The 13,414-nt window shown below is 43.1% G+C and overlaps 1 protein-coding gene across 2 annotated transcripts in view; it reads right to left on the reverse strand.

The window, feature by feature from the left end:
- ADAMTS12 (ADAM metallopeptidase with thrombospondin type 1 motif 12) overlaps nt 1–13,414 on the reverse strand; it is a 327,563-nt gene that overhangs the window by 42,388 nt on the left and 271,761 nt on the right. For both annotated transcript variants that reach the window (XM_019450692.2, XM_019450691.2), the window contains exon 18: nt 8,986–9,196. In XM_019450692.2, coding sequence (XP_019306237.2) covers nt 8,986–9,196 — 211 coding nt within the window. The remainder of the gene's footprint in view (nt 1–8,985; nt 9,197–13,414) is intronic.

Raw genomic sequence — 13,414 nt, forward strand, 5'->3', positions numbered from 1 at the left:
CAAAGGCAGTTTTTTATTCATAACTCAACTCCAGGATAGTTCATGGAACACAGTGATCACTTAATACACATTTTTTTGTTCTTTTAAAGCTTATTTATTTATTTATTTATTTATTTATTTATTTATTTTTGGGGTGGGGGGAGACAGAGAGAGAGAGAGACAGAGAGAGAGAGAGAGAGAGAGAGAGAGAGAGAGAGAGAATCCCAAGCAGTCTCCGCACCATCAGCACAGAGCCTAATGTGGGGCTCCAACTCATGAACCACGAGGTCGTGACCTGAGCCAAACCAAGAGTCAGACGCTTTATTGACCAAGCCACCCAGGTGCCCCAATATACACTTATTAAGTGACAATTTTACCTGGAAAAAAACTCAGGAATGGGAAAATTCTTCTGTGAGCTTATGCATTTTTTAGCTTAAGTTTTTTGCCTTCTCAAATCCTACTTTCAATTCCTTCTGTGTACAAAAATAATGTTGATGTATAAAACTCCCCCATTATTTTGTCACAGTCAAGCATAATCACTCACTGATGTCTGACAGTTCTGTGAAATCAGCTCCTTTGAAAAGCAGGAGACACTTATAAGCACTGGAGACAGTGCAGCCGACAGTGTGTTCAACTGCAGGTTGGGGGTTATCTCACTTTGGAGACTGCAAAGGGCAGGCTGCAGGTAGTTCTTTTCCTAGTTTACTGTAACGTTTCTGCCTTCTTGTGTGCAAAAATATTTTATGCTCCGTCCAGTTCATCCTCCTGACTTGCTCTCTGCTTGTTACGTTCTAATCCGAACCCCCTGAGTTTTCAAATCTCCTCTTTGGAAAAATTATCAGTCCAATCAAATACCCTTCATGTATGTCTGAACCCATTTGTGCACTGGCTGCCTCAGGCAGGCTAGGTTCTGGGAGCTGAGTCACAAAAGGGGCCCTGGCTAAGGCCACCTGCCCTCAAGCAGCAGGTGTCTCTCCCTTTGGGTATTTCTTTCCAAGAAATGTCAGAGTAGACATTTCTCTTCTTTCTCTTCATTCCATTTTATGTTTGTTTTGACTTGAAATGCTTATAATGGCCACAGGGAAGTTAGACTTTACAACTTCATAAGCATTAAAAAAAAATCCAAAAGTATATAGATATGTGCCCTCCACCCCGACTTGACCTATGAAGCAAAAGAGCTTATAAAACCTGTAAGAAGCAATGTGAACTCCCCAATCTGCCATTATTAATTAACCCCACACATGATAGAGCAACTAAACCTTAGCTTTCTCCTCTGGAAATCGAGAGAAATTAATACTCACCTTTCAAGGGGGCTGTGAGGATTACATGAGACAACAGTCTTAACACAGTGCACAATATATAGAAGACAATTGGCAATTGGAAGCTATTATTATCATTGTTATAATAATGATGCTGAAAATAATAATAGTGATAACAGCAAAGGGCTTGGGGGTCTCTGATTTCTACTATCCTTCTGGAGCACAGGGACACACACCTGTCTGTGGAAAGTATGAGGAGAGCAGCTGTCTGGGTGAAGTCGTTGTAGGCACATGCCTAGAAGATACTGTGGATACCCATACATCCCACTGGTTTATTGCTGAATTTTTTAAGACTGAGATCCCCTAGGGCTAACAGATGTGTATAATATATATGTATATATAAAATATATGTATATGTATATACATATATACACACATATAGAGAGAATTACAAATTACAAGTATTAAGCAACCTTTTTTACTGAGCAAATTTGCTCAACCTAAAAGAATAAAACAGGGCTAAATAATAGCTATCTAACTAGCTGTTTAGTTAAAATACATTAGATTTTCAGCTGTTATTATAAAAAACTTTTTTTAACATTTATTAATTTACTTTGAGAGAGAAAGAGAGAGCAAGCATGCGTGCAGGGGAGAGCCAGAGAGAGAATCCCAAGCAGGCTCTGTGTGGGACTCAGACTCGCGAATGTGAGATCACGACCTGAGCTGAAATCAAAAGTTGGACACTTAACCGACTGAGCCACCCAGACACTTCAGATTTTGAGCTTTTAAAAGTGAAGAGTATTCTAGAACAGAAATTCCAAAGTGGCAGCCTAAAGACTAAATTTGGCCCACACACATTATTTCTGTGGCCTCCTCAATCTTAAAACAAACAAGCAAACAGACAAAATACAAAAACTGAATTAGTAGCCAACATTTAAAAATCAGTAGATTTCACGGGGCACCTGGGTGGCTCAATCAGTTAAGCCTCTGACTTCGGCTCAGGTCATGATCTCACAGTTTGTGGGTTCGAGTCCCGCGTCGGGCTCTATGCTGACAGCTCAGAGCCTGGAGCCAGCTTTGTATTCTGTATCTCCTTCTCTCTCTGCCCCTCCCCTACTTGCGCTCTGCCTCTCTCTCTCTCTCTCCCCCTCTCTCTCAAAAAAAAAAAAATAAGCGGATAAAAAAAATTTTTTTAATTAGCAGATTTCATATTAAAATTACAGATTTTTAGCTTCTCTCAAAAAAGCGGATGATCTGCAACTATTGGCCCCATTCCCAAATGGCAACTCAAAACTTCATGAATGGAGACCTGGGTCTGGGAGGAGTTTATATGTTTTCCAGCACACCTACCCTTTCCTCCCCATCTGCTTTCCTTACCCAGTAGACACGGAAGCTTCCAAGTAACGGATGGATGCCACTCTTTAGCCCTGGGGCATATTGTGCCCAGCAGGACAGTGTTAACTCTCTGCCAAGTATATTGGGGCTAAAAACAAAGTTTCCTTTTTCTCCTCCTCAGACCAGAACAAGCAGCACTGTTTTGTGTTCAGCCCCATGCTTCTTCCCGTACATCTTGTAACTGTGTTTATCTCCTTAGGAGCTGTCAAGCCCTTCGGATGAGATAAATACAGGACACAATGCCACACTTAGAGCTCATCTCAACCAGTAGTTTGGGAACTCTCAAAACCAGTATCTGCTATGGTTATTTTATGCCCTTACCTTGCAATTTTGAACTCCGTACCAGGCAAGCAGCTTGTCAATCTGTTAATGTCCTCCCTGGGTGTCAATCTTGCTCTTACTTGCCATTACTTCAAGATTAAGGCCTTTGGGGAGCCCACTGAGAACAAGGTCTGCTGCTAAATGAGTCAAGCCACCCACCTGAGCGGCACTGTGGAGGAGGGGAGCTCACAAATGGCTCAGAACTATAGTGCTGAGAGTTTATTCAAAAACACAGTTGGGGCTTATCACAGAGTTAGGGCTAAAGGGCTGAGTAGGAAACAGCTAATGCTTTGCCATAAAAACATTAATTGTATAGTCTCAGGAATTTATAAATGAATGGTTGGATCTCATGCTAAAACCAGCTTTGAAAGTAAGCTGAAACACTTAGGTAGCTGTTATGGGTTGAGCTGTGTCCCCTCAAAAAGATATACTGGAGTCCTAACCGCTGCCTAACCCCTCCCGCTCCACCTCAGAGAGCTTATTTGGAGGTGGGGCCTTTGCAGAGGCAGTCAAGTACAAATGAGGACACAAGGTGGGTCCTAATCCAGTATGACCGCTGTTCTTATAAAAAGGGAAATTCTGATGTAGAGACACATACATCAGGACCACGCCATTGAAAGCAGAGATCAGGGTGTTAACATCTATAAGGAAACCAGAGGCCACCAGAAGCTAGAAGGCATGGAACAGAGTCTCCCTCACAGCCCTTAGAGGGAACCAACACTGCCAAGACCTTGGACTTCTGGCCTCCAGAGCTGTGAGACAATAAATGTTGTTAAACAACCAAGTTTAACATGCTACTTTGTCATGGCAGACATGAAAAGAAAGAAATATGAGATGAAATATGAAAAGAAATATCAGACGTGATGAAGAGAATCAACATGGTCCCGAGCTAGTTTTCCGTGAGCAGTTGTGTCAAACAAGGATTCCTGTATGTGTCCTCCAGGAAACCTGGCAAAGCACAGGCCGCTGACATCTGAGAAGAACTGAGATGTTGGCATGAACAGACATCCCGGGCCAAAAGAGAAGGTGGTCGAGCCCGCGTAGAAGCACCTTGGACCTTAACTCGACTGGGGACTACCACAGGTAAGTGCCTCAGAAGCGTCTCCTAGCTTCCCTGTTCCGTCTTCCTTCAGTCTGAGGGCATTTATTTTTTTTTTAATTTTTTTTAATGTTTATTTATTTTTGAGACAGAGAGAGACAGAGCATGAACGGGGGAGGGTCAGAGAGAGAGGGAGACACAGAATCTGAAACAGGCTCCAGGCTCTGAGCCATCAGCCCAGAGCCTGACGCGGGGCTCGAACTCATGGACCGCGAGATCATGACCTGAGCCGAAGTCGGACGCCCAACCGACTGAGCCACCCAGGTGCCCCTGAGGGCATTTCTGTGAGTCTTCGCACAAGAGTGTTCTTGGCTTCCTGCTCAGCAGGAGACCTGCTGCCAGTGTGTGCTGCAGGGTCTTCTGTCTCAAGAGCCAGGAGACCTGGTTTGTGAAAATCGCCATTTCATCTACCTGGTCACTCGGACACGCCAACACCCACAAGAGCAGCTTTGACTTAACAGATCCTCAGTAAGCTGGTTAATTGATGGTTGTGTTCATTTGTTTGTGTGCTTTTTGTCAGGCACAGAAAGGACATGTCTGCTTTTGGAGGCTCTGCACCACACCCCATCAAATATATTAAAGGAACATCTCTAATCTCCAGGGAAATACAATCTTTTTCTCTAAAAACCCTCTGACAGGGGCGCCTGGGTGGCTCAGTCGGTTAAGTATCCAACTCTTGGTTTCAGCTCAGGTCATGATTTCACAGCTTCGTGATTTGAAGAGAGTCATGAGATTCTCTCCCTCTCCCTATGTCCCTCCCCCACTCTCACTGTCTTTGTCTCTTTCAAAATAAATAAATAACCTTAAAAAAATAAAAATAAAAACCATCTGAAAGGCTTTTTATTCTTTTGCTCTGAAAGTATTTGGGGAGGGCAACTCATTTAATTTAAGAGTGCCCTGATTTCTCAGCAATCATTATGCATAGTCTGTGATTCCAGCAAAGTGACAAAAGCTGATCTAGAAATTGTTTCCAAACATAATACATTTTTTATGAACACTGTCATACTGTTATATTTTGCAGACGTTTGAGATGCATATGGCAGAGTGTTCACAGTACAAGTTCTGCTGCCTTCATTCAAATTCTGGTTGCCTTGCTTAAAGGCTGTGTGACCTTGGAGAAGTCTCTATGTCTCTATGTGTGTTTCTTCACCTGTACGATGGAGCTAATAAGGCTGTTACGAGGTATTGTGTTAATACCTATAAAAGTGTTTAATACATATGCTAAAAGCCCAACAAGTATCTGTCATTAATATGTAATTAAATATTGATTTCTGATTTTGCACTGTCCTTTGTTTTTATGGAAAGCATACAATAACCTTTTCTTTCAGGTCTCAAACATTTTTGTAGACCCTGACCCAAGCCCTGTGCTTACAGTGTTCCATGCATAAAATGGCCCTGAGCTTGGGGCGTGGGTTTAGATGAAAATGCAGGGGGGTAAAGATTGTCAGGGCATCTGGGTGCCACGGACTGACCATGGCTTTCAAAATCAGACTAGAATAGAAGACAGACACTTGTGTTCTTGCTTGAGAATGAAGTTACCATTTAGTGAACACTTACTATTTGTCAGGCACCATGCAAAGGGCTTACATGGATTATCTTCAAGCCTTAAATTAACCCTCTTTTTATAAATGAGAAAAGGCTGAGAGTGCTCTAACACTAGCTCAGGGCCATATAATTAGGGATCACCAAGGGCTTAAAAACCTAGGAAAATTAGTATCCCACTAAACTGCCAGGAGTAACGGGGGGAATTAATGAACAACATCAACCTCATGAAGTTATCTTAAGTGTTAAATGAGATAGACTCTATAGTGTGAAAAGCACTTAACAAATGATAGATGACCTTATTATTTCCATCTATTTACTCTGCTAAGAAATGCCTATTATGTTACAGGCACTGTTCTAGTAAGAAGTTTGGAACTATTAACTCATTTAATCCCCATAACTTCCCTTGAGTCTAAGTACCGCTGTTATCCCCATTTCATGGATGGAAAAAACACACTACAGAAAACTAAAGGTAATCACAAAGAGATTCAAGTCACACATCTAGTTAGTAGCAGAGCCAGGAATGGAGCCCAGGGCCCCAAGCTCTAGAGACTGTGCATGCCCTTCACCACTAGACTGGCTTTCTCTCACAAGGCCTGTCACTGAAGTGATAGACCTAATAAAAATGGGAGCCACAGAAACTCTGATGCTTTATGATAAACCAAGACCCCTTTCTTTACCCTGCATGCCCAGAAAGTAGGTTGGGTAAAAACAGAATAAGATTCTTGGTGAAATCTGAGATCAGGGTAGGAGTCAGTGTTCAGGGCATGAGCTTAGAGAGGGAGGGGCTGGTCATAGGGGCAGAATGCTCCCCTCCCCTTCCCCCTGCCAGCTGTCGCTAGCCCTCCTTCTGATCCCTGCTGGGTCAGGGATGAGTATGCTGGGACACAGCTGAGCCCACCCTCTCTCATTGCTTGGGTTGGCAGAAGTGCCTTGACAGGGAAGGGAAGTCAGCCCAGGGAGGACGACCCTGCTCCTGCAGAGTCCAGGAGCTTCACAGTTCTTAGATCTTTGGCCCAGTTACCTCCTAGCTTCCAACTCATACAGGGTGACCCAAACAGCCCGGTTCAGACCAAATGAACTGTGCTGGAGCACTGCCCTGCATCAATTTATGTCAGTCTCAAGACAAGATCCGGACCATAAATACTACAGTAGCAAGAAGACAGCACTGTATCATTTCTCTTATAAATGTATCTGGGCTTAGTTAGAACATCAAAGACAAAGACATTTCATCATATTCTGGCAAAGCTCATTACAGGGCTGAAGTGTGCAGGCATTAGTAAGAGAGCCGAGGGAAGAAAAGAAGACCCACTGGATGGATATTTTGATGCTGATTTAGCTAAAAGCACCTCTCATGACAACATCCTGTAAATGGAAGGCAGGGTCTCAGCCTTTCTGCTCAGCTCTATCAAGAGGAAGCTAGAGACTGAACTCTGTGTCTGCTGGCAATACACTATGCAATGGCCTGTATTTGCAACAACAGACATGAGTACTTGTCACATCGTGCCAACTTTTTGGTCCCCTGTTCCCCAGCTAAGGCACATCATTTTGTTCCCCACAAATAGGAGCATAATATGAAGAACTCCTCAGCCAAATATATAATTGTAGTCCTTTAAAAAAAGCATGAAGGATCTGGCAATTAGTAAATTCTACATGACAGGAAATATTGACTGCTTCAGATGATGCAGCCAAAACATTCCTGGTAAACAGATTTAATGGGCCAGTCACAATACCTCATTCAGCCTTATTTGGACAACACTGTAATTTACAGCAATCCAGGCTGGCTGTGGACTAATGCTGATATGTGCACACATTAATAGTACTCTATTAGTTTGCAGGTATGTTTTCTTTGCATGGATCCCTTCATATTTCTTTCCTCTTTCTTTCTTCTTTTTTTTCTTTTTTGGGTCCTATCTCTCCCATTTGATAGGAAGTTCTTACAACATAGGGACCGTGCTCGCCATTTTCCTTTTGTTTTCACTTCAATGCCCAAGACAGTATTCTGCACAGAATTAGAAGCTAAATAAACCTGAACTGTGACCATGAGGTAATGAAATAAAGTTCTGGAACTAAGGTTATCAGAGTGGCTCTATTCAAATGATTGTTTTTTGCTTTCAAAGGGTCAGCTTCAGAGATGGAACCTTTGCTTATACAAATTTTCAAATTCTTCTTTAGATACTATTTCATAGTACCTTTATGAGTACAGATAGTACTTCCTGCATTCTCCGAAATCCAGTATTTTTTGTTTCTCTGAAGGTGAGTCCTAAGAGGAGTTCCTATGATATTCTGGTCAATAGTAGCATTATTATGGAAAGCATGGGCCTTCCAAGGAAACTCATCTGTCCTTAAAGTCTGGACTGTTGGTTTAAAAAATCATATATTTTTTGTCATTCCTTAGGTCATTGAACAGAAACATGTATAGGGAAGCAGAGCAAGGCCCCTGGAGACTCCAGGACCCTTGGAGAACAAAAAGTCTCTACTTCGACGACAGACTGTAGGAGCATGAGTTGTGACACTACCAGGTTCCAGGTGACCTAAAGGCAAATGAAGCTTGGGAGTTCTTCTTAACCTTCTAGCCCACTGATTTCTAACTGCACTCAGAGAATTAGATCAGATTAATTTTGGGAAATGCAACAACACTTATTTGAATTTATATGGCTAATAACAGTAGATGTGCCAACTCTTGGTCAGGTCTGGCCTTGACCGATGCTGAATAGACGGATGATGTGAGGGGCTTTTTCAAGTGTCAAGTATACTGCCTATCATTCTACCATTTGAGTAGCACATCTCCGGTTTTAGTTAACTACAATAGTTCCAGTGAAACATAAATGTAAGCGTTTAACAAACCAGCTCTTGGGGTGGGTGGGAGAGCCCTGATTTGCTACCAGTGGTTTGACGACGGGACAATAGCAAAAATCCTGACAATGTACAAATTAGCTGTTGTGAGGGGCACCTGGGTGGCTCAGTGGTTAAGCGTCCGACTTCGGCTCAGGTCATGATCTCGCAGTTTCTGAGTTCGAGCCCCGCGTCGGGCTCTGTGCTGTCAGCTCAGAGCCTGGAGCCTGCTTCGGATTCTGTGTCTCTCTCTCCCTCCACCCCTCCGCCGCTCATGCTCTGTCTCTCTGTCTCTCAAAAATGAATAAACTTAAAAAAATTAAAAAAAAAATTAGCTGTTGTGAGTCTGTGTAAGTGGGATTCAGCTCATCCCTGACTGGTATCTGATCACTGGACAAGTGAGAAGACCCAGTAAGAATGAAAAATAAGCAAGATAGGATATGAGGCAGTGGGAAATGCAGGAAACAGGCCAGAGGTGATAGACACTGGCGACTCTGCAATTTTCTCTAGGGTCGCTTTGGATTGGTTAATGGGTGGGGAACGGATGAAGCTTACCTCACTCCAGTTGCCTACTGTCCAGTCCGATGGACACAAGATGTCTCTGTTGCAGGAAATGAGGGTCTTGGGCTTCAGCAGGTGCTGGCAGTCTTTAGCTGGAAGAGCCTGCTCATCAGAGCCCATGGTCTGGACGCACAGCACCGTTCGCTTCTTCTCTCCGTGGGGCCCACATGTTGCTGAGCATGCTTCCCACTCCCCGGCCCACCACCTGCAGACACACATGGACATGTGAGAGAAGATCACCAAAAGTATACGTGTACAGCCAGCCACTGGAAACAGAAACCATGTGCAGAAGCACAGGTTACAGAGCTGGGTGGTCCTCGCTGATATTCCAGCCTCCTAGAGTAGTCAGGGTCATGGCTGGCTTGTGCAACCACGCCTCAAGTCCAGTCGAGCATACAGCATAAGTAGATGCTAAATAAGAATGTCTCTGAATGAAAAACAATATGCCCTCTCTCTTTTCAGTCAAGAAAACTGAGGTCTAGGGGCACCTGGGTCACTCAGTGGGTTAAGCGTCTGACATTGGCTGAGGTCATGATCTCATGGTTCATGAGTTTAAGCCCTGCATCAGGTTCTGTGCTGACAGCTCAGAGCCTGGAGCTTACTTCAGATTCTGTGTCTCCCTTTCTCTCTGCCCCTCTTCCACTTTCCCTCTGTCTCTCTCTCTCTCTTAAAAATAAATAAACATTGGGGCGCCTGGGTGGCTCAGTCGGTTAAGCGTCCAACTTCGGCTCAGGTCATGATCTTGCGGTCTGTGGGTTCGGGCCCTGCGTCAGGCTCTGTGCTGACTACTCAGAGCCTGGAGCCTGTTTCAGATTCTGTGTCTCCCTCTCTCTCTGACCCTCCCCCGTTCATGCTCTGTCTCTCTCTGTCTCAAAAATGAATAAACGTTAAAAAAAATTAAAAATAAATAAATAAATAAATAATAAACATTAAAGAAAAATAAAACTAAGGTCTAGTTTTCTGTTGTACAACTTCAAGCAAGTTTGAGCCTTACTTTCCTCATCTATGAAATGAGTATAACAATACTGACTTTATATGAGTGTTGTAGGTTAAACAAAATATCAATTTATATATAGTGTATAGCACACAGCCTAACACATAAGAACTTGATCATTTGTTATTATTTGTTGTTATTTTTTTAAGTCTATTTATTTTGAGAGAGAGAGAGAGAAGGAGAGGGGCAGAAAGAGAGGGGCAGAAAGCAGGCTCTTTGCTATGGGATGTGAGCCTCTATCCCATGAACTGTGAGATCATGACCTGAGTCGAAATCAAGAGCTGGACACTCAACTATCGAGTAAAAGAATCCAATAGAATCTAGGTTCGTTCCCTGGTTCCTAACTGAATATTTTTCTACTCTAATGTGAAGCAGGTACTAAAACAATTACTAATTTTCAATTATTTAGGAGATGATCAATTGGGGGCATTACCTTCCTCTTTCCCATCTCCTGCAGTCTACCTACTACTAGTTTCACTGGTCCCTTTGATCAGAAAGCAGTAGAAAAAGAAGAAACTTAAGATAATGTCTTACTTGTTAGCTATTCTTGACAACTTAAAGAACTAAAAGTGTTTGCTAATGAATACTCTGGATTCTCTGTGGAAAACAAGGATGTGAGCTCTTTCTCTACCTCTTATCATGGATGATTTATTCAAGATTCTAGAAGGTAGAACCCATGGAAACACAGAAAGAGCTTTTTAAGAAAAAGTTATTATTTATTTATTTGTTTATTTATTTATTTATTTATTTATTTATTTATTTATTTATTTATATTTTGAGAGAGAGAGACCACAAGTGGCGAGGGGCAGAGAGACAGGGACAAGGAGAATCCCAAGCAGGCTCCCCACTGTCAGCACAGAGCCCCATTTGGGGCTCAAACTCACAAACTGTGAGATCATCACCAGAGCCACAATCAAGAGTTGGATGCCTAACTGACTGAGCCAGCCAGGCACTCCTAGAAATAGCTTTTGAAAGTGGTAGGGAACCCTCTTTTTTTCCCCTTCTCCATCATTGTGTGACTCTTCCAGGCCCTGGGCTCAGGAGCCAGTGTCAAGTTGTTTTCTGTTGTCCATTTCACTTTTTGGATGTCTGCCATAATGTCACCTTCCTAGGAGATGTACAATAGAATACTGTTTTTATATTTATAGGCGATCTGTGACAGGAGGCTGTTGAGATGTTCTGAGGGATTGGTCAGAAGAAAAATGTAATGCAAAAAACTCAGCAAGACAAAAGCCCAACCCATTTATTTACCCCGAAAAGACAACCTCTCTGGTTTAGTCAGCACAGAATTAACAACAGCCTAACCTGATTTGGTCTGTTTTTGCCAGTGATCTTTATCCTACCAGAACACTGCTGGCATTTCCCACACAACTGGAGAACTGATTATGCACTGTCTCCTACTGTTCTTTAGTCCCCCTACATGAGTCACTCTACTGTCCCGGTTACAACGTAAAAGTCCTATGGACTGGGGCTCTAATAGTGAATCTCACTGTAACAACACAGTGGAAGGCTTTATTTATTTTTTTTATTTTTCAGTGTATGAAATTTATTGTCAAATTGGTTTCTATACAACACCCAGTGCTCATCCCAAAAGGTGCCCTCCTCAGTGCCCATCACCCACCCTCCCCTCCCTCCCACCCCCCATCAACCCTCAGTTTGTTCTCAGTTTTTAAGTCTCTTATGCTTTGGCTCTCTCCCGCTCTAACCTCTTTTTTTTTTCCTTCCCCTCCCCCATGGGTTTCTGTTAAGTTTCTCAGGATCCACATAAGAGTGAAAACATATGGTATCCGTCTTTCTCTGTATGGCTTATTTCACTTAGCATCACACTCTCCAGTTCCATCCACGTTGCTACAAAGGGCCATATTTCATTCTTTCTCATTGCCACGTAGTACTCCATTGTGTATATAAACCACAATTTCTTTATCCATTCGTCAGTTGATGGACATTTAGACTCTTTCCACAATTTGGCTATTGTTGAGACTGCTGCTATAAACATTGGGGTACAAGTGCCCCTATGCATCAGTACTCCTGTATCCCTTGGGTAAATTCCTAGCAGTGCTACTGCTGGGTCATAGGGTAGGTCTATTTTTAATTTTCTGAGGAACCTGCACACTGTTTTCCAGAGTGTAAAAAGCGAAAGATGCTACCAACTGACAATGATTTAAAAAGACTTGTTAAATTCCTTATGCTTCCCCCTTAATAATCTTCAAATTGTTTGGAGGCAATTGCAGGAAATTCTGTTTCCTATATATGACAGCACAAGTTGAGAGATAGAACGGGCTGTCTTGCTCCCTTGAAGTGCTCTGATGTGGACTGGCAGAGTGGAGCCGTGGAACTGATCACCAGCTCACTGAGAAAACCTGGGCCCCGGAAGATGCTGCACAGTGGCTGTCTGGCACCCAGCTCCTGCCTGCGGCCACGGCATCTCCTTTCTAACTACCGGGGCTTCATTGCTGATGGTAGGAGAGGGGGCTGTGGAATTGGTCCATTTCAAAATTCTCTCCAAATCAACAAGCTGCATCCGTGCACTCAGCTTAAGAAGCCTTCCAGGGGGAACCAGGTATCATTTACCTTGTTCTAGCAATGCTGCTTTTAGAACTAAGAGATGAAGAGATGTCAACTACAAAGCCCCAAGCAAGGCAAGAATCACAGGGACAGTGGCCAGGAGGGGGGACTATGGGCAAGGGGTCCAGATGCCTGGCTGCTGGTCTTGCCCTGACAAAGGCTTGCCTTGCCAATGAATATGCATCTCATATAGCCTGCCTGGCTGCAAGCTTCCTTAGGAAGTGACAGATTTGTGCCATTCCAAAAACTCCTTTGCCACACATTCCAAGAAGCCCCAATCACAGGGTTTTCCAAGCTTTGGAGCTTCTATAACTTGGTTGGGGCATCTCTGCTCTTCTGTGTCACCTGCATTAGTTTCCCATAGCTGCTGTGACAAATTACCACGAACTTTGTGGCTCAAATCAACAAAAACCTGTTTGTTTGTTTGTTTGTTTGTTTGTTACTTTTTAAAAAATTTTATTTTACTTTATTTTTAGGGTTTTTTTTTTAATTTTTTAATTTATTTTTGAGAGAGAGAGAGAGCATGAGTGGGAGAGAGGCAGAGAGGGAGACAGAGGATCCGAAGCAGGCTCCAGGCTCCATGCTGACAGCAGAGAGCCCGATGTGGGGCTGCAACTCATGAACTGTGTGTGAGATCATGACCTGAGTTGAAGTCGAATGCTCAAACAACTGAGCCACCCAGGCACCCCAAAAAACCTGGTTTCTAATAGTTCTAGAAGCCAAATCTGGTCTCTTATAGTTATAAAATCAGTATTACTGGGATGAAATGAAGGCATTAGCAGCACCATGCTCCCTCCAGAGGCTCTATGGAAGATCAGTTATTTGCCTCTTTGGGTTTGTGGTGGCTGCTGGCATTGCCTGGCT

Source organism: Panthera pardus, unplaced genomic scaffold (genome assembly GCF_024362965.1).
Source record: "Panthera pardus isolate Hobbes unplaced genomic scaffold, ASM2436296v1 HiC_scaffold_2, whole genome shotgun sequence".
Lineage (NCBI taxonomy): Eukaryota > Metazoa > Chordata > Mammalia > Carnivora > Felidae > Panthera > Panthera pardus.